This window comes from Protopterus annectens, chromosome 11.part0, assembly GCF_019279795.1.
Source record: "Protopterus annectens isolate FY-2018-M chromosome 11.part0, PAN1.0, whole genome shotgun sequence".
Classification (NCBI taxonomy): Eukaryota; Metazoa; Chordata; order Ceratodontiformes; family Protopteridae; genus Protopterus; species Protopterus annectens.
Window position 1 is genome coordinate 525138889 of NC_056745.1, and position 25982 is coordinate 525164870.

Consider the following 25982-nt stretch of genomic DNA (forward strand, 5'->3'; position numbering starts at 1 on the left):
GAGGGGCACCATTACATCCTTAGATCTTGATGTGAACCCTTTTGTGATCAGATGGGTCACATAGAAGGATTTTCTAACCACCTTGGCAACATATTTATCAAAGGAAAGCTGACTATCTACTTGGGTCCCTAGATCCCTTATTACTTCTTCAGATTTCAGGGGGTTATGTCCTATGTGGTAGTTTGTGGGTACTCTGTTTTTTCCAAAGAGGATTACTACGCATTTTTTAGCATTTAGCTTGAGACCATGGCTTTGACACCATGCATCAGTCTCATTTAGGCCCTTCTGGAGGATATCCATGTCAGCTGGAGACTCTATTATAGCATCCAGTTTGCAGTTGTCCGCAAACTTGGTCAGCCACAGCCCTTCAGTACTTGCCTGTACTTCTGAGAAGTATATGCCAAACAGAAGGGGCCCCAGGACAGAGCCCTGAGGCACACCACTCGTTACTGGTCTGGATTCGGACATAAATCCCGCTACTCTTACTTTGTGGGATCTGTCTGAGAGCCAGTTTGTGATCCATCTTGTTACGTAAGGGTTTATGCCCAGGTTGGTGAGTTTATCAATAATACCCGAATGGGGAATGGTGTCAAATGCTTTAGCAAGGTCAAGGTAAGCCGTGTGTACCTCCTTTCCCTTATCTATAGCCTGAGTAACTGTCTCAAAGAAGTCCACCAGGTTCAGGAGGCATGATCTGCCCTTGATGAAGCCGAACTGTGTGGGGTCAAGTGTTTGGAGGTTCCCAGTCTCTCCATTTATGAGTTCCATAATGATTCGCTCCATTGCCTTACAGATCAGACTGGTCAGGCTTATTGGTCAGTAGTTCCCAGGGTCGGTTGTGGGCCCACCCTTGTGCAGCGGAACCACCATTGCTGTGCGCCATTCTATGGGCACATATCCTGTCAAGAGGCTGAGACTGAACGGGGTATTCAGATGCGGGGTTAATTCATTTTGGAGCCCGCGTATGACACAGCCTGGGACACCATCTGATCCCATGGAGGCAGTGTTTTTAGCTTTAGATAGAGCCTTATTAACCAACACATCAGTAATAATTGGGGTTAAACAATCCCCTGGAATAGTAATAGGCCCTGTAGGTGGTGGGGGAGGGGAGGGAATTTGCACTGAACCTGTCAGCCAAGATGTTGCCAATGTCAGTGGGGTCAGTGAATTTTGTTCCATTTTGTACTAGCTCAGAACAGACCTGAGTGTTGCCATTTAGGTTTTTGAAGTAACCATAGAAGGCCTTATGGTTATCCTTGGCATCCGTGGCAACTTTCTTTTCGAAATTGGCTTTAGTTGACTTGATGAGGGCCCTCAGTTTCTTACTAATGCTGATCAGGGATGATTTTTCTACTTGAGATCTGGCCTTTTTTTTGTATAAGTCTCCCCCTTTTATTGTATAGTTTGCTTATGGCCAGGGTCGACCAGACTGGATTCTTCTTGCTTGAGGAAGGAGTCTTGGTTTTATTTGAGATAGTATGGTCCATGCAATCCTGAAGATTTATATAAAGTGCCTTGGTGTAGGATTCTGCATCCTGGATATCATTATCCTTCTGCAAGGGAACAGTGAAGCTTTCCACTTCTGATGCTAGTAGTTTGAAGTTTGCTTTGGAAAGGTTTTTTATGATGGTTTCTTTGACTGGGGGAGGTGGAGGGGTGAGGATGTCCAGGGTTATCAGTTTGTGGTCTGATCTGACCAGAGATGGAGTGATAACGGGTGTGGTACAATGGGCGCCTATATTTGTGATGACTAAATCCAATATGTTGTCCCTTCTAGTGGGAGAACATACCAGTTGTTCAAGGGCAATTGAATTTATAAATTCTATGAACCACTGGGCATAGGAGTTAGAACTTTGGTAGTTTGCCCAGTCTATACCAGGGTAGTTGAAATCACCCAAAATAATGGTGTTGGGTAGGGCCTTTATATTTTCCAATGCCTCAAGGAATGCTGAGTGAGCATCTTGGGACATGGTGGGCGATTTATAACAGGCTACGACTTGAAATGTGGTTTTGCCTGCTGATAGTTGCGCATGGATGATTTCTGGGGCATCATGCTGCACCACTAACCTGGAGATGTGGGTATCTTTGATGAATATGGATACACCTCCACCCTTTGTACTGCGATCCGGTAACTGAGGCCGGAAGGTATGATATGAATTGTAACCTGGTAGTGCTGGGGTACTCTCTGGAGCCTTGAACCAGGTTTCCGTCACTGCACAAACATCGATTTTCTCCATACTGAGGAGTGCTTCGAGTGCGTGCATTTTGAGGTTGAGACTTCTGGCGTTGAGTAGCATTACCCCTAGTTTTTGGTTACCTGCGCTGGTTACGGTGGTTGGTTTGTCCTTTGAGCCTTGCCTAAAAAAGGCACTATGGGGATGGCAAGAGCCTTGGCCAGTATTCGAAAGCCCAGGGGTTGACAGGTGCAAACCATCTCTGGCAAAACAGCGAGGCTTGTCTATCATGTCATCCCAGGCAGACAGACACTGGATCCCCTTAGAATGACACCAGAAGCTTAGCCAATTGTTGAAATTGATCATTTTGCCTTTGTATTGTGGTATCATTCTAGGTGAAGGTAGTATGCTACTCAAGGTCAGGGTCATACCAGCTTGGGCTACATGATCAGAGAGCTCCTCAATGTCTCTTTTCATGTAGTCCAGGGAGGTATGTCTTAGATCATTCACACCAACATGTACAATGACAGTGTCATACCTGTACTTGTTCTGGAGTGACCTAAGTGCCTGTGTTATGTGGCGGATCCTAGCACCAGACAGGCAGCTGACAGTAACCTTCTTCTTGTTCAGCCTGGTGAGTGGAACATCTGTGTGCCTTACTATAGTGTCTCCTATTACTAGCATGTTGGGTATAGTGTTTTGCCTTAGGGGCTGTTGTGAGGCACACTGCTAAGGTGAATTATGTGTTTTCTGGCTTGTGTTTGGAGGTGCAGGTTGCTTGCTTGTCTGCTTTGGAGGGCACTGTTTCTTTTTCAGATTGGTACCTAGTGCCTCTGAATATGTTTTTGTGTATTTATGTGTATGTTTTGCCGGTGCTTGTTTTGTAGATCCATGTGTGACTGGTGGTGTGATGCTAGTGTGTCTCCTCCTCTTGATTCTCTGTTACAGTCATGGATTTCTAAATCAAAAGTATTAGTTAAGGTCACAATGCATGTTTAATGTCATCAGCAAATTCAAACAGTAGTACACACTTTATTTCAGAATTGATGTTTAATTTTATTAACAAATATGAGTTGTGGTTAACATAAAATATTAAAACGTTGACAAAAATGGCAAGAGAAGAGTACTTAAAAGTCAAATTCATTATCTTGGTCATCCTGATACTGTTCTGTGTGCTTCTTGTTTTCTTGGGACTTTGGAAGCTGTTTATTGGTCTGCATACTACCTGTAAAGATATGAAATCACTAGTGTTAATGCAGAATTAGTACCTACTGCTTTAAACAACATCCATCTCAAATGTATTTAATGGATGAACACACACATTGTACTCATAGGGTAATACGTTTATACTACGCTAACAACCACAGGGGGCTTTTTTAAGCCTAGCTATGCATTCCAAGTGTAGCTGACAAGTTTGGGGATGTATATGTAGGCTATGGCTTGGGTGGTCAAGCATTTACAGACTTCCTCTCTCCATTACAGACATAGGTGCCAGACCAGAGGGTAAAGTTCCGATTCCCGATTCACTTGTCCAAATTACACATAAATTGGGTTAGGGAAGAACTCTGCTTCACATGGATTGAAAGCCTATTCCAAAGAATGGGGTATTTATCTGAGAAACGTGCTGGTCCCTCCAACATGTTCTATTTATGTTACAAGCAAGTTTAAGTCCTTCAACCTGGCATTTCTGATGCTTTTTGTTTTGTAGATATGCAGAAGGTCCATCAGAGAGGATCCAAGGCTGCCCTGTATGCCAGGCATACATTACCCCTCAACAATCTGTACGATAATGAGCACAGGGGAAGGCTACTCCCAGTAGTAGACAGAGACAGCAACATTTACTAGAGCTGAGCTTGTATTTATTGAAATTAGTCACTCTTCAACCACTTTTCATAGATGTTAAATTGTGGCATGATGCTAGCCTCATGCTAAAGAACCACCATTGTTAATATGAGACACATATAAATGTAGCACTGGCAGACAGCTACTCTGTGTCTAAGAAATGTTACACTAAAATTTACAAAACATTAACAGTGCAAATACTGACTGCAGTACTGCCAACACACATACCTATATATACCTATATACAAGTAAAAAAAAAATTCACACAACAATATGCAAACAATAATCCATGGCAGAAGTGTACATTATAGTTGCACTTACACCTGAATGGCAAGGTTTGTTTATGACAATTTTGTGTCCAAAATTTTTACAGCACAGTCACAGGTGTTTCATAGGTGTTAAACAGGGAACTGATGTACTAAGTTAGATGTATAACACTTCAGTGGTATGACTCTATGAATTGTGGGCAGAAACCCATGCAGTCAGGAGGGAAGATGGGACAATAACAAAACTGTTCCTTGCAAGAGTGAAGTGTTTAGTCTGAAGGAGCATGTGCAAATTGAACTATTAGCAACAACAGTCAAGAAAACAAAGAGCAAGTTATACTCAGAGGGAAACTGAGTTTACTGCCTTGAATGTATTCAAAACCATGAAAGAAGAATATGCCATTTGTTCTTCCTAATGTGCTGATAGCACTTTATGCTACACTATATTAATATAACAGTATACACTGTCAGGAGATGAAAAGAATACATTGAAGAGCTCCTAAATCTTTGGGATGTGCACTTAACTGCAAAGGCAATGCCATGACCAGCTGGTTGGACTAGGCCTATTTCTGTATAAAGAGGTCACTGCAGTGATTAAACAGTTACACTACAACATGGTTGTAGGCATTGATAACATCTGTCTGGAAAGCTGGAAGGAACCTAGACATTGCAAGGATGTTGTGGTTTATATGCCTTTTCGTTACTGCTTAAAAGATGGCATATGTTCTTCTAGATTGTCAAACAGTGGTGGAGATCCCTATTTTCACAAATGAAGATAAGATAGTATATCATATTTACAGACAGATCACATTCTATTGCTTCCCTGGGATAAAATGCATTAGGGTGCTGGAAATGAGACCAAATCTAACAGATGGATGTCCAATTTAGAAATAATGCAAATTCCATCCTGACTTTGGATCAGTGAATAAATTCTTTATCACTGAAAATATGTTGGGGAGGTTGTAGTAATTTACTATTGTTGCCTATATATGTTTTTTGGACATATCTAAAGCAAATATACTGTGTACCCTTGAATGTCTTGTGGGAGGTGCTACTGTATTTGAGGAGTGCCTGTTGCATTCTTGAAAACATAATACTTTTGTTTTCATTTTTTATTTTAAGCAAGCACACTGGACCCTAGGGTCCCCTTTCTACTATTCAGCTACAGTCCATTAGAAATCAAATACTACAGTGTTTCGACAGAAATTCAATACAAGAGAAAATCAGGTAGGTTGTTGCACAATACAGACACAGAGTCTTCTTTCCTAGTTCCCAGCATGATTAAACAACATACACAGAGCTTGAACAAAACTTCTTTTACAATGCACTGATTCACATGGTCAGTACAATGAAACAGAGCTCTAGACACTGTTTTCATTTAAATATATCATTTTCAAGCAAAGGAAAATATGACAGTGCTACTGATCAAATCTAGAAGCCTAAACCTCCACAAGAAAATCCAGTTCCAACAAACCATTCTCACAATGGAGGATGTTGGCTTCTGTGTAGTGACTAAGACATGGTTTAAAATTAGAAGTTATGTACCTACCATAACGTTCCATGTTAGTTGTCTTCTCTCGCCTTCTTTCTTGCTGGATGGGTTCGGAGCCGATCCTCGGCTCACTGCTTTAGCTCGAGAACTCCTTTTACCAGCTCGAGGCAACCCTATATCCCATGATGCAAGGCGGAACTACCTCAGATCTCATTTGGTAGCTAACTTACCCTGCTAAAGACTATCCTAACAGAATTAGGAACAATGGTTCCTAAAAGAAAATCCTCCTAACAACGTACCGGAGGAAACAATCTAATAGGAACTCTCCAAGATCTGTCCAGGCCAGGGGAAGGAGGGAGAAAGAAAGAAGAGAAGACAACTAACATGGAACGTTATGGTAGGTACATAACTTCTAAATGTTAAGTTGTCAATCTCGCCTTCATTCTTGCTGGATGGGACCGTCCTAGCACCTGTGTCCCGGGTGGCTCAATGGAACAGACTCTTGAGAACCGTGGAACCAAAACTGGCCCTATCTCTAGAGGCCAAGTCCAACTTGTAATGAGAGACAAAGGTATGAGGCGTGGCCCAAGTAGCTGCTGCACAAATGGTATCAATGGGTAGTCTATCCTGAAAAGCTGCAGAAGTGGATAGACTCCTGGTTGAGTGTGCTTTTGGCTTAGAAGATAGCTGTTTGCCCTGAGAGAGTACACATAGGAAATAGTGGAAGTCAACCATCTGGATAAGGTCACTTTAGATACTGGAAGACCTATCCTGTTTTCTGCATAGGAGACAAATAATTGGTCCGATTTTCTGAATTGTTTAGTTCTATGCAAATAGTACCTGAGCTGACGATGGACATCCAAAAAATGCAGTTTCTGTTCAGCTCTGTCGGAATAGTTTGGGAAAAAGACTGGTAGATCTATAGATTGGTTAATGTTGGTTTGAGATATGACTTTGGGAAGAAAGGAAGGGTTAGTTCTTAATGATACCCTGTCCTTATGAAAAACCAAATAAGGGGAACGGATGCAGAGAGCTTGAATCTCGAAACCCTTCTTGCAGAAGTGACAGCCAGTAAAAATATAGTTTTCCAGGTCAATAACTTCAAAGAACATGAAGCAGACGGTTCGAAGGGAGGTAGTATTAAGGATGCCAACATTAAGTTTAGATCCCATTGCGGAGGAGGATGCTTTATAGGTGGTTTTAGGAGGAAAACTCCTCTCAGAAAGGCCTTGCATAACCTATGAGACATAATGTTATTGTCATGCAGGCCAACATGATACTTAGAAATAGCAGCCAGTAGTACTTTGACTGTAGATGACGAGGATCCTGAATGAAAAACCTCCGCCAGGAAATCTAAAACCGAATGTACAGGAGCAGTAAAGGGGTCAATATTTCTGGAATTGCCCAAATAGAAACGCCACTTGCTAGCATAAACAGTCCTAGTGGGCGACTTCAAGGAAGAGACTAAAATGTCTCTGACTGAGTCCGAAATCATCGGTAGCCTGGCTAGGGTAGGAAGTGGAGCAACCAAGCAGTGAGGTTGAGAGAATGAATGGCCCGGTGCTGCTGACCCGATTGGTGGATCAAGAGATCCGAACTGGGTCCAGATGCCAGGGCTGCACCAGAAGGTGACGATGCAGAGACGGAAACCAAATTTGTCGAGGCCAATATGGGGCAATGAGGATCAACTTGGCTCTCAAAACGGTGGCTTTCTGAATGACTTGTGGAATCAAGGGAAAGGAGGAAAAGCGCAGAAGTCCCCGGGCCAATCCTGGGTTAGAGAGTCTCTCAGAGGTTGGCCTGGAAGGGGAAAGAGAGTGAAGAAATTGGGGCACTTGTTGTTTTGAGGAGTAGCAAAAAGATCGCAACAAGGAGTGCCCCACTTCAGAAAAATCTGATCCACTACAGATTGATTGAGAGACCACTCGTGAGGCATCAGAATGGATCTGCTCAGCTTGTCCGCTAATAGGCTGGACCTGCCGGCGATGTGCGTTGCTATCAGAAACCGCTGAGAAGAGATCGCCCACTGCCAAAGTCTGAGAGCTTCTCGACATAACGGATAGGACCTGGTCCGCCCTGCTTGTTGATGTACCAGACCACGGACATGTCGTCGGTCTGTACTGCAATAGTCCCCGTGGGAAGAAAGTCGTTGAGGGCTTGCAACGTTAAAAGCACTGCTCTCATCTCCAGGACATTTATGTGCAGATGGTATTCTATGGGTTGCCACGTCCGTGGACCATCCTGCCCTGATAATGCCCCCACCCGATCAGAGAGGCATCCGTAGTGACTGTGGCAACTGGAGGAGGGGAATAAAGGGTCGGCCCTGATGAAGAAGAGGGAAGATATCCACCAGTTCAGATGAGCTTGGCACGACTGTGTTACCAAGATTTCGTGCCTCATCGGAGACTGTGGTACGACCACTGCGTGAATAGCATCCACTGCAGAAGACGCATGTGGAAGCGAGCCAGTGGTAGAAGAACAATGGCCGCAGCCATAAGACCTAGAACCTTCAGTATAAATCTGGCTTTGATCTTGTTGCTTTGCTAAAGAAGCCGAACAAATTTTGGATGTCCAGAATTCTTTGATCTGTTAGTCTGGCTAACATTTTGACGGTGTTTAATTCTGCGCCTATAAAGGTGATAGATTGGCAAGGCAGCAGAGAAGATTTTTCAAGTTTACTGAAATTCCCAAACTCCTGCAAAGCTGTAGAGTGTAGTCTCTGGACTGAAGAAGCTGACACTTGGTGGTGGCGGAGAGGAGCCAGTCGTCCAAATAGGGAAACACCTGGAATCCTCGACATCTCAGATGAGCTGTGACCACTGCCATGCATTTGGTAAACACTCTGGGGCTGTAGTGAGGCCAAAGGGCAGGGCTCTGAATTGGTAATGACTGGTCCCTAGCGAAGCGGAGAAACCTTCTGGAGCGTCTGTGAATCTTTATGTGATAGTACGCATCCTGAAGGTCTATAGAGCACATCCAGTTGTCCTTGCCCAGAAAGGGCAGAATGGACTGAAGCGTGACCATCCGAATCTTGCCTTCCTGACAAATCTGTTCAGATTGCTCAGGTCTAATATTGGTCTCCAATCTCCCGTCCTTTTGGGGACCAAAAGAATCTGGAGTAGACGCCGGATCCTACCTGGTCTGCTGGCACAGTCTGGGCGGCTCTTTTCTAGGAGCTTTGAAACCTCCTGTTCTGCCAAATCCCTTTGACCAGGTGAGATGTCTGGAAGGGATTGTAGAGGTACGGAAACCTTCAAGGGGATTTTGTAACCCTCGGATATAATCGACTGTACCCACATTTCTTGAGATAGGGATTGCCAGGCTACTGGGTACAGCGAAATCCTTCCCCCGACTGCCTCCAAGGGTGGACAGTCGGGCAACACCTCAGGGATGCTGAAAGGGCTTCTCAGGAAGAGACTCCCTGTTGCCCTGGTTCTGAGGGCCCCCTGCCTCTAGGGCGGCCTATTATTGTTACCCCTCTGCCTCTGGGGTAAACTGACCACGTGTGTCCGTGTAGCTCCTTGGGCTTTACGGAAGACATCTTCCCCTTCTGACCCTTGGGGTATGGTCTAGAAGGAGTGGAAAACTGGACTCCAACGGCAGAAAGAGTTTTACCGTCCTGCTCACACCTGGTCAAGGTATCCTTCACCTGAGGTCGAACAAAGCTGAACCATCAAAGGGGTATTAGTGAAGGACGCCTTAAAGGGGTCCAAAATTACAAAGCCGCATCCAGGCTTGGCGTCTAAGAGCAACTCCTGTGCCTGCGGCCCTGCTCGCTCCATCGGCCGCATAGGATATGAGCCGCATTGAGGAGTTAGATATGGAATTCAGGATAGCAAGCTGCGAGGCAATCTTTTCCTGAGCCCCAGCAGCAGAAGGATCCTGGACTACTTCTCCCAGTTCCTTGAGAACATCTCGTTGAAGCCTGGTGAAGTGACAAAGATAATTCACCGAACGCATAGCAAAGGTCGCTGAAGAAAACATCCGCTTTCCATACCTGTCCATGGTCCTAGAGTCCTTATTAGGAGGATGGACAGGTACTGAAGGATCCAGTTCCTTCTTAGTGGCAGCCGCCACCACCATAGCATCCACCGAGACACCCTTGGAAAGGAACTGTTTGTCGAAGGGGCTGTAATGAATTTGGATGGTCTTCTGGGGACAGGTTCCACAGAATCTGGAGAGCCACTACCTGCATAAGTGGGTCGAAGGCGGAGACACCCAGGAGGTGGAGGGTCGGGATCCAAAAGCCTCCAGGTATACCGACTCATCCTCGGAGGGGTCAATGGAGGCCAATTCCCCTCTGTTTGAGGAGCTCAAGGATGTCTGAAAAGGAGACATCCTCAGAGGGGACCGTGGGAACCCTCCGACTCATCTAAGTCGGTATCAGATGTAGTAGACTCAGGGAGTCTGTGTGTTTCCTCTGACACGTCCTCTTCCGAGGGGTTCCCCTGCAGGATCAGGAGAAACCTCGGAAGAGGAGGAAATTCCCAGTGGGGAAACCTGGGGCGATGGATTCCTGGGCCTGTGAGCAAGAGGTTGGCAAGAGGAATCTGCAGGCACTGAAGAGGGAGGAGCTAGAGGGATGGACCGTTGACCAGGCTCAGAGGCCAGGACACTCCTCATCACCTCAAAGGCTCCTCTCCCCAGGAGGCCGGAACACACCAAGAAACAGGAATGGCCGGCTCCAAAGAGAGAAGGCTCGAGGTCGATGTCGGCGCCGAAGCCAAGCCCGAGAGGGAGAGCGGGTCGGACAAGGGTCCGATGCCACTAGCCCCCTCGGAGCCGACAGTGGAAACCCGACAACCGGATCCCTCCAAGGAAGGTCTCAAGGAGGAGATCGGAGCCGAGGATGACGGAGCCGAAGGATGTATCGGCTCCGCATCGAAACAGTCACTGTCCCGAAGCTCCGGCCCGAACTGCGGTGTGGAGTCGGAGGAGGAAGTTCAAGGATTGGGGCTATAGAAGTCTGTTGAGACGGGCTATGGAGCATTTGGGCCAGTGCCTGAGACTTCAACAGCCTGCTTACCACCCTCTCTAAATTGTGGTCAGACAGCCTGGAAGATCTCGAAGATCGGCTCCGATGGCTCCGCTCCGACAAAAGAGGAGACCCGGGCCGAGTGGATACTCAGTATAGAAGGGGACCGGGATCTCTTGGTCGAAGCCATCGGAGCCGAAGTCCTGAACCAGATGGAGCCGAGGATATCTCGGCTCCGATGCTGGATAAAGTGTCGGCTCCAGCCGGAGCTGACAAGGCCACAGTAGTCAGGGTGTCGGAGCCGGTCGGCGCCGAACCTACTACTTGCAAAGAAGATGTATCGGCTCCAGGAGGAGCCGATGTCGGCTCCGATGGAGCCGGAGCCACCGAAGGAGGCTTGGACACTGTAGCCTGAGCCTTCGGTGGTTTAGGAGGTTTTCCTGACCCTAATTTAGGAGGAGAACCTTCAGGCTTAAGTAAGCCTCGGAGGATGAGTTTATTCCTCCTTTCCTGCAGGACTCTCTGGCTAAAAGCATGACATAAAGCACAGGAGTCCTGCAGGTGCAAAGGCCCTGGCAACACAAGAAGTGTGACCGTCTGTCAGAGACATTTTCTGACAGCACTGGTCACACTTCTTGAAGCCTGAGACCTTGCCTTCTTTGACATCCTAGGAGGATGGAAACACAAACAATCCCAACAAACACACAAATTAATCCCTACACAAACACACAGGAAGGAATAACCAATGGGAATTAGGCCTGACTAAAAAACTTTAGATAAAAGATTATAAAGGTTTAAAAACAAGGGAATAGGGTGGGCTGTAACTAACTACAGACTAAACTGACACTAAAAGGAAAATTAAACCCTAACTACACTTTTTCTTATTTCACAAGAAAAAACTTACCTCAGCTGGCAAAGGAGACCTCTTTCGCTAAGCGGCAAACGAGATCTGAGGTAGTTCCGCCTTGCATCATGGGATATAGGGTTGCCTCGAGCTGGTAAAAGGAGTTCTTGAGCTAAAGCAAGTCGGAGCCGAGGACCGGCTCCGAACCCATCCAGCAAGAATGAAGGCGAGATTGACAACTTAACATTGGCAGAGAGCACTCCAGCTGTGCTGGGCTACAATGCCTTCCACACATTTAAACTTGCTACTTCACAGGAGGGGAATAAGGAGGAAGTGTCTCAATGCTCATCCAGAACAGACTCACATCAAGGAGAGTAAAGCAGCATGATGTAACAGAGCTTCATGTCCAAATGACCATCAGAAAGTCCCATATCACTTATTAGCTAGCTTAGGAGCTTCATCTATGACCCAAGAAAACTACAAAGCTTATCTACAAGAACTTGAATCACTCAGTATTAATCAATACCATTTTCCTAAGTGATCTAAACTATCCAACTATAGACTAGGAAACCTATACTACCACAAGTGCAGAAACACAGAAATTCCAACAATTTGTCAATACAAATGCCCTGGAACAATTAGAGTACACAAAAGGGGGAATAACATTTTGGATGTTTTCCTTACTGATATGGGGGGGGGGGTGATCTAGCACCAACTCTTCCATGTCTTCATCACATGTTAGGTAAGCCATTTATTTTTGAAATAAAATTCAAACAAGAGATCAATTTCACCCAAGGTAACTTTAGAAATTTCTCTAAGACAAACTGCCTACTCCTACGTGATACATTGGCAAGCTTGAAAACTCCACAAAACCCAGTTAACTCCACTGAATATGCAGAAAAATGCACCTCACAATATACTAGAAAATTGCAGAAACAAACTCACATGGTGGAATCATAACATCAATATGCTTTACAATAAAAGGAAAAGAAGTTTGACCAAAAATAAAAGGAGTAATTCCCAGAATGCAAGATATCTTTTCAATAACATAAACAAACAACTCACGAGCTTAATAAAATCTATTAAAGCCACATTTGAGGCTAAAATAGCAACCTAAGCCAAAGATAATCAAAATACCTTTTTAGTTATGTTTGTAAACCCAAAAGCACAACTCAACAATGCACTGAGCTGATTGTGAATGATTTCACCTACACTGAGGCTGAAGATATAGCCAACCTACTTGGCCGATAAATTCAGCTCTAACTTCACCCCGCTCTCCCATCCATCTGTTCATCAAGATATTCCTGAAATTGGCTTGCCAACAGGTATCACATAAGACCAAATCCTACATTTGCTATCAGAAGAAAAAATACTGCATCAACGAGTCCTGACAATATCCTTGGATGCATCTTAAACAGCATGAAGCAAGATTTAGCCACCCCACTAACTACACTGTTCACCCTCAGCCTCCTTACAGGTCTTGTACCAACTGAATGGAGTACAGGTACAGACATTCCCCTACATAAGGGAGGACCTTCCACAGACCCAGGCAATTACAGTCCGACAAGTTTGACCAGCTTCATATGCAAAGCCATGGAAAGACTTGTCATGGTACTAATCAATCAGGACTTAGGAAACCTCCAAATACTGGACTCAACTCAGTTTGGATTAGCCAACAGCAGGTTATGTTTACTCAAACTGGTGGACTTTTTTGAATGGGTCACAATACAATGGATGAAGGTAAAATGGTACACACTGCATGCCTTGACATGGCCAAAGCCTTTGACACATTCCTCACATTGACACAGTAGAAAACCTACATAAATTGGGAATAAACCCCATGTCATCCATTGGACTGACAAGTGGCTCACAAATAGGATACAGGAATTCAAAATAGGGTAAGTTACCTTCACAACTGACCAGTCACCAGTGGAGCTCCCTTAGGGTTTGGTGTTGCAAATCTCCTGTTTGGCATCTACTTCCCCAAATGATTTAGCCATCCTGCAGGAAGGTTTGTCCCATCTAACCTACTTGAGTTGGGGAATAGCTGTTCCATTTAACCTGTCTGAGTTGGGGATTGCTGATGAAAGGCTTACTGTGTGCTTTACTGATTGGGTTTTAGCTTAAAATATGTTTCACCTTGCTCATGTTTAAGCCTCACATTTGCATAATGCTGTCCTTCATGCAGTGGCAGTTAGCAGTGTTCTTGTATAGATGCAAAAGCCTAGACGTTCAGTTTATCTCCCTAAACAGCTGTCTGTGAAATCCTTCCAAGCTTAAGGAGCAACTCAACTGTGCACTGAGCAGTACTGACTTAACTGATCAACCTTAGCCTACACAAAGTATAAGTCCCCCTTGTAGTCTCAGCTCTACCAGCACAGTCCTGTCAAAGTAACCAATTCCCTTTCCTAATAAAACATACAGAAAGAGCCTGCTATCATGGACAGGTATTTTCCCATCATCTCTCTGGGCAGCCTGATAGACACGGGCATCCTGAGGCAATGTAGCAATTATCTCATGTATACTGACAACCACTTACTCCTGAAACAAACAAGTACTTTATGTGAGAGATATGAAATTGGAGGCATAAGGACAAAGAGAGTGTCAAACAGGTTGTCAGTACACACACACTTCCCACACTAAATAAGGACATGATACATAAACCTACATATGCAGAGGTACTCACTAGTAACTTACCAAAAGATCCGAGGCCTCCTAAACGGAAACAACTTACACACATGACAATGCAAAAAAAAAAAAGAAAACATAGTAACACATACACAAGTGTCTCAACAAATATACCTATAAGGCGTAACACCACAAAACCTAATGTACTGGTCATAGGTGACTCCATTGTGAGACACACAGATGTTCCCCCCACCAGGCTAGATAAGGAGTGGGTTACAGTTAGCTGCCTGTCAGGTGCCAGGATCTGTCAAGTCACCTAACCACAAGTACTGGCATGACTCCATCATAGTCCATGTAGAGGTGAATGACTTGAGCTGTACCTCACTGGACTATATGAAGAGAGACATGACTGAGCTCTCAGATTATGTGTCACAAGCAGGTATAAGCCTGTCCTTAAACAGCATTCTGCCTTCACCAAGGGTAATACCACAATTCAAACAAAAAAATAATTAACTTTAACAATTGGCTTAACTTCTGGTGTCAGTCCAAGGGGATCCAATATCTGTCAGCCTGGGAAGACATGGCTGACAGGCCACGTTACTTTGCCAAAAATGGTCTGTACCGGTCTCCTCTAGGTTTCTGGATACTGGCAATGGCATTAGCCATCCCTATTGTGACTTTTTTAGGCAGTGTCAAAATAACCAACCTCCCAATGTAACAAAATCCTCTCTAGATAAACTCAAGGTATTGCTGCATAATGCTAAGAGTCTAAACAAGAAATTGAACTCCCTGGAAGCATTCCTCACTTTGGAAGATGCTGACATCAGTGCAGTCAGAACTACATGGTTCAATGATGTAGGAAAAGGAAAAGATTCACAGGAATATCCAAAGGCAGTACAAAAGTTAATCCTCGCCTATATAAAAATGTGTGGTAATGATACTACACAGGGGATGAGTATCTTTCCCAGTAGTACAGAAATAAGACTGAATTTTACTACTGGAGTTTCTGTAATATGTACTAATAGTACAGCCATTATAGGCTGTAAATATTGGGGATATGTGTTCTCCATATTGACAGGTAAACCTACCTCTGTTCATACAGACCATTTGATTAAAATCCCTTCTACCTATAGAAAGGTAGGTAGACAGTATCAAAAAGTTATGGTACATTTTAACATCACATTCCCAGACACAGGCAGGTGCCAATATAAAAGAGCATGGCATGACACTTTGCTGGGAGGTTTGGGTACCAGAATGGGGGCTATTAATGCAGCTGATATTGAAATTCTAACTAATCGTTTAAAAACAGTGGGGGAAGATAGCTCTCAGATTGTACATTTACAAGCATCTTGGAATCCAGAGATATGGAAAGCACACCTGCATAATATAAATTATCAGCAGCAGTTTTCAGACAATTATGATGTTATGCATCTGCATCAGTTAAAATTTAATGGTAACATGACTACTTTTGTAAATTAGACAAAATGCACTATGCAATCTTTGTATGTGGATATTCAAAAAAATAAAATACAAACTGAACTGATGTTACAAAATAAAAATGTTTGATGACAACTGTTTAATAAATGGGTACCTGATACAGATTGGATTAAACTATATACTGAAGTAACATATTGTGCGGTGGTCGTGCTGCGGTAGCGTTGTCGCCTCATAGCAAGACGTTGTCCCATTCGATTCTCAGCTAGAGCGTCTTCTGTGTGGAGGCATACGTGAATGGGCGTGCCTTCGTTGAAGGTTGTGCGTCAGGGCTGGTAACCTGGTATGTAAAAATCCACTACCAATCATTAGCGGACCGGAGTTCCGCTGTGGCGACCCCTAACCGGGAAAAGCCGAAGGACACAAACAAACAAACAAACTGAAGTAACATATTGTACTCCGCAATACTGCACAGGACAGTTTTCACATTATAATGTTACTGATAACACCGTCGTACCAGAAGGGTATGAGTATTGGTTGCCACAATTTGAAGGTAGTCATATAGATATGAGAGGGAAAACACATAAAATTGAGTATCGTACACAGACTCAAAATGGGTTAATTTGTGGGCAGCATTCGCCTGTCTATAAACCATGCTTACTGCAGCATTCTGTTAACTTATGTGAATAAAACATTATGCCTTCTTCATTTCAAATGTTTATAAAAGTAGCTCCCCAGTATATTTGTCTGGTTACAGATCAAGATGTAGGTCGCAATTTACAATTATCTTTTGTAGGATGTTTATTGCATGTGGATTTCCTTAAATGGAATAATCAGAGCTATGTGTTTACTAAAACCATAAAAGTAAATAGTTCCATAAATTGTAATTATGATTTTAATACAGCTTTCCAATATATCTGTATTTTTGGATAATTTAAAAAATATAATGAACAATACTAAAATCCTCAGACAGTATTTGAAAAAAAATAAAAGTATTCTGTATTATGAGGCATTAAGCATCACTGCAAAAGATAAATTACTTAGTCTGGCTAAAAAGACCAAAAAAGACACTGCTCACAATTGGTGGAATATCTTTATTGGTTGGTCCACATCAGAAAAAAAATCTGTTAAATTGGTTAATACATCCTGTAGTAGTAGTGTTAGGCATTATAGTCATATTAACTTTCTGAAATTGCTACCTAAGTTGTCATTTGCAAAAACCTACAGAATCCAGCGATCATGATGGTTAACCTGGATAAATTGGAAAAGGTTTCAATGTGTGCAACTGAAGTCAAAAATGGACAGTCATTTTCCACCTTTTAAATTGAAAAGAGGGAATTGTGAGAGTTGAATAGTCTGCTTTAAGTGTAACAAACAGGTTAAAAATGGCTTTCAGTAGATTTTTCTGAAAATGTAAAATAAATACTCTGCTTTTCAGTGTAGTACAGAGTGCACTTAGTTTGAACTCCTGGCTGGCTCGCCACTGTAAAATTTAAGGTACTACACTATTAATGTAGTCTGTACCATTACTCAATAAAAACAATAAATTGGTTCATCTAATATGACATTCTTTACTCTGCATACAAAGTAGGCATCTAGTATAACAATAAAAAATATACACAAATAACAAAGCTGTACTTCAGCTTACAGCATCAAATCTGTAAAAAATCAAAGTCTCTCATACAAAAAAAGAAGTCCAATCTTTATAGTGTCTTTTTTGCCTGATTTCAACTCTCACAGAAAGCACCCAGGCCATGCAGGGCTACAATGCCTTCCATAGGTTCAAACCACAAACTGAGCATGAAAAAAACAAAGGAGGAGGTGTATCCATCTTCATTAAGGATAAGTACACCTCGAGACTGGTCAAACAGTATGACTATCTTGAGCTACTCCATGTCCAATTAACTACAGGTAAAACCCCCTACCACATCACAGCTAGGTATAGGTACCCCACCATGAAAAAGGAAAAGCATGCCTGGACTTACTGGAGTCACTTACCATACAGCCCAACACCATACTCTTGGGTGATTTTAATTATCCTACCATCGACTGGGAAACATACACAATCACAAATTGCTGGCTCATGGACTTTGTCAATGCAAATGCTCTGGAACAGCTAAGTGGCATAGTATTTACTAACATGTGAGAGCACTGCACATCCCCCTCCTCCCATGTGACATCCTCCCTGGTAAGATTGGACCATAAATCAGTCTCGTTGGATGTAATTATAAAAGCAGATACCTCATCAAACTCAAGGATGCTTAAGTATTTTTCTAAGACAAATTACCTCCTACTAAGTGATGGTATAAGAAGTTTCAAAGCCCCTCAAATGCAGATAACATGGGTTCCTATGCAGAGTTGCACACCAATGCCCTATATAACCACTTAAGCAGTTGTATAGAATCAGGTGCACCTCACCAGATTAAAACCAGGTCTTGCTGAAAAAATAAGCCATCCTGGTGGACCCCTAATATAAACAAGCTTTACAACAGGAGAAAGAAACCAATGTCCAAAAACAAGAGGGAACTGGCTCAGCAGAGGAAGACATCCCTCTCTAGCTTAAACAAATTAGAGATCTTGTCAAGTCTTCCAAAGCTAATTATGAAAAAAGCCTCCCTATGTCTAAAATCTACAAGGGAATACCCAGCTGTGTGCTGAACTGGTTGTGGATGGCACCAAAACTGGAGGTAATAGCCAACCTGCTAGCTAGTAGATTGGGAGGAAAATGTCACCCCCCTGCCCCCCCAAAAGTATACCTTCCACCATTCCTCATCCTATTATCTCAAGAGAATGGTCATCTTGGTGCTCCCCAAGGCCAAAACATGGCATTAGTGGAACCAGACAACATCCCAGGTTGCCTTTGAAACAACTTAAAACATGACCTACCAGACCCACTTGGATTCCTGTTTAACTAGAGCCTGAGAACTGACTATGTTCTGGTGGAATGGAGGACAGCAACAGTAATCCCTCTGCACAAAGGGGGACCATCAACCAACCCTGGGAATTATAGGCCCATAAGTTTGACCAGCCTCATCTGAAAGGCCATGAAAAGAATCATTATGGATCTTATTAACAAGGACATAGATAATGCCCAAACTCTGGTCTCAACCCAGTTCGGATTCGTTAAAGATAGATCATACCTGTTAAACATGGCTGATATCTTCGAGAAAGTTGCCAAGGTCCTGGACGAGGGAAAGACAGTACATACTGCCTATCTTGACTTAGCCAAGGTATTTGACACAATCCCCCCTCAGGTATTATAGAAAAACTCTCCCAATTGGGAATTAACCCCTACATTACCAGATGGGTAGCCAACTGGCTCACCGACAGGACATATACTGTCAAAGTGTGTGACCTCACCACTAGTAAAAGACCAGTCACCAGTGGTGTACCACAAAATTTTGTGCTGGACCCAATACTGTTTGGAATTTATTTCTCAGAAGTCCAGGGAAACTGAGAGAAGAAGGGAGCCACTTTTGAGATTTTAAGTATTTTTTCTCTGTTTATTTGCTAAGTTTTTCTGCATAGTTGCCTAGTTTGAGCATTTTCTGGCTTGTTAAACTTGATTTCTGCATTAGTAGCTGTATTTAGAGCACAACCAAAAGCTGTTTACTGAATTTCCTGTTCGCACTTAATTTTAAAATCGTTTTTTCTCAAAACTTGCATATTTTCTGTCTTTGACCTAGCACTCTTGTGTGGGGTCATTTACTGCACTGTTATAACTTGATATTACTTGTGAACCTCTGCTATCTCTGAAAAAACAAAACAAAAACAAAAAAAAATCTTGCTTTTTTCCCACTTTTCTGATATTTAAAAAAGTTCAGTTACAGGCTTGCTGTTCCTGAACTGTTTGTAAGTTTCTGTGAGGCCATTTTTGCTTGGGCTAAGGGAAAGTCTCTCTGTTGATCAGTGGCAGTGAAAAACATTGAGCAGCTCCCCTGCCCCCCGTGGGAGTGGTTACTGACTTGAAACTGTAGTTTTATTGGTGTGGGTCAATTCCTAGCTCTTTCCAGCCCCTGCTATCAAGCACGCTTTAGCATGCTTTTAGCCGATTTAGCTGAGTTGCCACTAGAGCAGCATCGGGCAGCGCCCGGTTTAACAAGGTTAAACTTTTCTGGCTCCATAAAGTCTGTTCTTCATTTTTCCCTTAGAACTGCTCTACTAGTAATCTAAACAGTATATCCCTTAACTAAAAGCACAGCACTTGTTCCTAAAGCTTTTTTTTTCTCCAAAAAAAAAGCCTCAGCACTTGTCTTAAAAGCATCTTCTTTTCAGGCTTAGCACTTCTGTATTATACAAAGTCCCTCACTAGCGAAACCCCCAGGAGTACCCACTTTACTAAGTCCTCTCATTCAGTTACACCCCAAACTTCTTAATTTCTACCATGTCGAAGGGCCAGATGCTGGCGTCCTCTCCTGTCCAGTTGGTGAATCTGGGAATATTGAGGCAATGTTACAACTGCCTCATGTACAATAGGACAACCCTCTCCTCCTCCCACATAACACAAATACTTGAGAGATGCAGCTATTTAGCCAAACTGCAGGCTGAGCTCTCTCAACTCAGGACTGGCAAGACCAGACAGGAGGAGAAGGCAACGACACACACCAGAAAACCAGTCTCACATAAAGCTATCACAACAATGAATCAAACACATAAACACACAAAGACATACTCGGAGGCTCTGAGCAAAAATTTACCTAAACAGCAGAGGCCTCCAAAGCAGACACCCAAGCAACCACCACCTCATGATACACCACAGGCAACACATAAAACACAAAATCAGTGTGCAAAGCAGTCACAGCCCTTAAGGCCAAATACAACACCAAACATACTTGTCATAGGTGACTCCATAGTCAGACACACTGACGTCCCACTCACCAGGCTGAACAAGGAGAGGGTCACAGTAAGCAGCCTATTGGGCGCTAGAATCCGCCACATAACACAAGCCCTCGGGTCACTCCACAGCAAGTACAAATATGACACATGTCCATGCTGGTGTGAACGACCTGAGACGTACCTCCCTGGACTACATGAAAAGAGACATAGAGGAGCTCTCTGATTATGTAGCCAAGGCAGGTATGACCCTGACCCTGAGCAGCATCCTTCCTTCACCAAGAATGATGCCACAACAGAGAGACAAAATGATCAGCTTTAACAATTGGCTTAATTTCTGGTGTCATTCAAAGGGGATCCAGTGTCTGTCTGCCTGGGATGACATGCTTGACAAGCCACGCTGCTTCGCAAGGGACGGCTTGCACCTGTCACCCTGGGATTCCGGATATTGGCTAAGGCTCTTGCCACCCCCATAGTGCCTTTTTTAGGCAAGGCTCAAATTCCAAACCTACCACCCTAGAAAACAAAATTGGGAAGAAACTAAGGGTAATGCTGCTCAATGCCAGAAGTCTAAATCTCAAAATGCACGCACTCGAGGCCCTTCTCAGTATGGAGAACATCGATGTCTGTGCTGTGACTGAAACCTGGTTCAAGACTCCTGAGAGCACCCAGCACTATCAGGTTTTACCTCATATCATGCGTTCCAGCCCCAAAACCCGGACCACACCACAAAAGGAGGGGTGTATCCATATTCATCAAGGATACCCACACCTCCAGGTTGGTGGCAACGCATCGAAAACCATCCAGGTGCAATTAACCATAGGCAAAACTGCTCTAATTCCCAGATGTCAGGTGCCACCCAAATGGGGAGAAAAAAAAAAAATATATATATATATATATATATATATATATATATATATATACAATTGTAACAACATAAACTTTACCTTCATCTAAAAGCAAATACACCACAAAGGCTGTAGAATATAGTGAAGGAAAGAGGAGCTCTAGAAAAAAGGGGGATGGCGGGTGGTAACCTGACTGCAACAGTGAATACACTCGAACATCTACATTTATGGTAAGTGTACGCAACTGTACTATGTTCTTCATGTTTCACTGTTGCAGTCATTACATTTGGATAAAATCCCAAAGCTATGGATGGGAGGCTGGAACTAAATAGCATTAGGAGCGGCTATAAGGCCCTGCAGAACTGCAGTAGCAAAGCCTGCCCTGGACTTAGAGAAGGGAGGCAAATGATAATGCTTTGTAAAAGTATGAACAGAGCTCCAAGTAGCAGCTTCTAGAATGTCTTTAGTTGGCACCCCTCTGAGAAAAGCTGCTGAGGTAGATGCAGCCCTGGTGAAATGTGACCTGATTCCCTTGGGCACCAGTTTACCATGACGCAAATAGCAGAAACGAATGCAGTGGCTTATCCACTTTGAAATAGTCTGCCTTGAAATAGCCTTCCCCTCTGATCCTGCAGCAAATCCCACCAGTAGCTGCTCAGACTTTCTTAGAGATTTGGTCCTGTTTAAGTGGAATCTTAGTTGTCTGTGTACATCCAAGGAATGTAAAATCTGCTCCCCCTTGTTCTGCGGATTTGGGTAAAAAGTTGGCAGGTGAATAGTTTGGTTAAGAGCCACACTGGACACCACCTTAGGCATAAAGGAAGGATTGGTCCTGAGGGACACCCCGTCCGGGTAAAATGTAATAAAAGGCTCCACAGCCATGAGGGCTTGTAGTTCTGAAACCCTTCTTGCTGAGGTGATTGCCAGAAGGAAAGCTGTTTTCCAAGATAAAAACTTTATATCCGTAGTAGCTGCTGGTTCAAATGGAAGCAGGGTGAACTTTTCCAACACAAAATTGAGGTCCCATGCAGAAGTTGTTTATCTTCTGGGAGGCCTTAAATTTTTGGCCCCTCGAAGATACTGTTTTAGCAGAGGATGAGAAAAAATGGGAGGCTCTGTGTTGTAATGAGCCGAGATGGCAGAGGCATGGATTTTTATTGAAGAAAAAGATAGGCCCTTGTCAAGCATCTCAGTCAAGTATTGTAAAATCTGAGGAATATTTGGCTTTGCTGTGTCCATCCCTCATGCTTGGTTCTAAGCACAGAATCTCTTCCATTTATCAGCATAAGATTTTCTAGCACTAGGCCTTCTGGCTTCCAAAATGACATCCATCACAGATTTACTGAGAGGTGTTGTTTGAATAATTACATGATCAGCCATGCAGCCAGGTTCAGAGTTTGGAGCTGATTGTGCAGAATTTGATTGCTCTGCTGAGACAGTAGATGATGTATTTGAGGCAAGTACCAAGGAGGGAGTTGAGACATATTACTTAGAATTGGGTACCTGTGGGGGGCCAGTCTGGGGCAATTAGGATTATTTTTGGTTTATCCTGTCTGACCTTTAGTAAGACCTTGGGAAGAAGAGGCAGAGGAGGAAAGGTAGACTGATAGGTTTTTCCAACTGAAGATTTGGGCATCCACTTTCCATGCTTGTCTGTGATAAGTCCTTGTGCAGAATTTGTCTAGTTGATAATTCTGGGGGGAGGCAAATAGATCTACCCGGGCTCCCCATTTCTCTGTTATCATGCTGAAAACTCGTGTATCCAGCTTCCACTTATGAGGGTCCATAAGATTTCTGCTTAGGTCATCTGCCAGAGTATTTTGTTTTCCTGGCAGGAATTGAGCTTGAAGATGTACTTGGTAAGTCAAGGCTGTGTCCCACAATGCCATGGCTAGTCTACAAAGGGGGTAGGAATATGTACCCCCCCTGCTTGTTTATATATCACATAACAGTGGTGTTGTCCATTTTTATCAGTAGTTTTCCTGGATGAACTAAATCCTTGAAGGCTGTCAGGGCATTCTGAACAGCTAACATCTCTTTCTGGTTGATATGTAAATGCATTTGTTTTGGGCTCCATATGCCCTGAATGCATCTCCCCACCAGGTGGGCCCCCCAAGCATAGTCTGATGCATCTGTAGTTAGGGTTTGGGTGGCAGGGGGTAGAGTGAAAGACCGTCCTATGTTCTGGTGACATGTCTCTGCCCACCAAAGAAACTCCTGTTGTAGGCAGGGAATGAGAGGAATCATTGTTTCCAGACTGTGGCAATGTTGACTCCATAAACTTTTTAGATACCACTGTAGTTTTCTCATATGCAGTCTTGCATATGGAATTAGTAGAATGCAGGATGCCATGAACCCCAAAGCCTGCAGAATTTGTCTTGCAGATAACTGGGTTTTTGTTGCCATTTGTTTGAAGTAAATAGTCAGTTGCCTTTGTTTGTCTGGGTTTTGAAAAAAACTGGCTAAAGGACAGAACCCACAGGGTTAGAGTAGCTGGCGCCATGTCAGACTCCAAGCCGGTCACAAGTGGTGTCCCACAGGGCTCAGTCCTTGGCCCCTGTTGTTCGGCATCTACTTCTCAGAAGTACAGGCTAACATAGGAGGACTATGGCTGACAAAGTTTGCAGATGACTGCAAACTGGGAGCCATAGTGGAAAGTACATCGGACACAGATATCCTTCAGAGGGGTCTCACGGAAACTGATAGCTGGTGTCAGAGCCATGGCCTGAAGTTAAATGCCAAAAATGTATAGTCATACACTTCGGTAAAAACAAGGTAACCCTAAGCTACCATATAGGTGGCAATCCACTAAGCACAGAAGAGGTTATCAGGGACCTGGGGACCCAGGTTGACAGTGGCCTTTCTTTGACACTCACATTGCTAAAGTGGTTAGAAAACCTTCTACATTGCCCACCTGATCATGAAGGGATTCACATCCAGATCAAGTGAGGTCATTGTTCCCCTGTACTCTTCACTTATCAGACCAATGATCGAGTACAATGCCCCATTCGGGATGCATCTCACCCGACACCTGCAGCAATTGGAGAGACCCCAAAAGTTCCTCACCAAAAGGATAAAGGGACTCCAAAATCTGTCATATGCTGCCAGACTGAAGAAACTCCAGCTCTATTCAGTCGCATACTGTCTGCTCAGAGGTGATCTGTGCCTGACATACAAGGCCATGTCCAACCAGGAATTAATGGACCTGCTCCTCCTCAAAAAATCCAAATCTACCAGATCCACTAGAGCAAGCGACTTAAACCTTAGCACGGATATAAATAGGACATGCTGGAGGGATAGATTTGTCACCCAGAGACTCCCTATGTTGTGGAATAAAATCCCGGTCCATGTGAGGCAGAGCACCTCGCTGGCTCTGTTCAAGAGAAATCTTGACCGGTGGATGGGAGATCGTAGGTTTACCCCGGGAATCATCTCTGTGTCACTGCTGGACAGAGGCACAACAAACTAATGGGCACAGTATTTTTTAACATAAGGGGTGGCATAAGCCACAAAAACTCTGGGCTAGACTTATAAATGCCTTAGGGCAGATAGCCTAGTATAAACCTATGAACCTATGAACCTATGAACTTGGATGGCCAGCGGCTGACCAAGTCTGCAGATGACTGCAAATTGGGAGCAACCACTGAGTCCCACAATTATGTTAATATATTGCAGAGAGGGTTAACTCAGACAAATGATTGGTACCAAAGCCATGGATTAAAGTTAAATGCAAAACAATGCATTATTCATTTTGGGAAAACTGACACCCCTGCTAATTACACAGCACCCTCACTAAATGTAGACCCAGTTGTACATGATCTGGGTACTTAGGTTGGTAGCAATCTGAACTTTGACCACCACATATCCACAGTAGTAAGGAAGTCCTACTATGTGGCACATATTATAGGCAGTACAATGTTCCCTTTTGCATAAACCTCACCAGACATGTGCAACAATTGGAGAGACCACAGAGAATTCTCACCAAGAAATTATAGAGTATACAAAAAAAGAAGTTATGTCTTACCACAACATTCCATCTGTGTTGTCGATCTTCATCTATTCTTGACTGATGGTTTACACTTCTGATCCTTGGAACTGATCTGACCATTATATAGCCCGTGCCAGCCAAAAAACGTTTGAGTTAAATGTCTATCCATAATGCCCCTCTCTATATCATCTCAGATTGAGTTTGCAATCTTATAGAAGGAAATATATCTATATGTAAACATAAAAGGAAATTCAACCACCATGAAGAAGCCATGTCCAAGGAGTATCCTAACCCGAGACCCAGGACAAAGTTCACTCCTCCAGGAGTCCCCAGGAGGGGGGGAAGGAGGGAGGGATGTCAGGAATAGATGAAGACTGACAACACAGATGGAATTTTATGGTAAGAAATAACTTCTTTATCTGATGTTGTCAATCTTCATCCATTCTTGACTGATGGGACAGAGTCCTCAGCTACTTTAGATCCTGGGTAGCTCTATGGAAGAATATTCCTGAGAACCATAGAACCAAAGGCGGCTCTTCCCCTGGAGACCAAATCCAATTTGCAATGAGTGATAAAGGTATGCGGTGTAGCCCATGTTGCTGCTACGCATATGTCATCCATGGAAGCCTTTGAATGAAAATCAGTTGAAATAGACATC

General features: G+C 43.6%; 2 protein-coding genes across 7 annotated transcripts in view; one reads left to right on the top strand and one right to left on the bottom strand.

Annotated features, from left to right (window-relative positions):
- Positions 1 to 25982, top strand: part of OTUD6B (OTU deubiquitinase 6B) — a 1944790-nt gene that overhangs the window by 15907 nt on the left and 1902901 nt on the right. The gene's annotated exons all lie outside the window — the stretch shown is intronic.
- CCHR11.PART0H11orf97 (chromosome chr11.part0 C11orf97 homolog) overlaps positions 3191 to 25982 on the bottom strand; it is a 348538-nt gene continuing 325746 nt past the window's right edge. For all 5 annotated transcript variants that reach the window (XM_044088037.1, XM_044088038.1, XM_044088039.1 and 2 more), the window contains one exon: positions 3191 to 3399. Coding sequence is in view for 3 of the 5 variants with exons in the window: in XM_044088038.1 (XP_043943973.1) it covers positions 3302 to 3399 (98 nt within the window). In the remaining 2 variants the exon portion in view is untranslated. The remainder of the gene's footprint in view (positions 3400 to 25982) is intronic.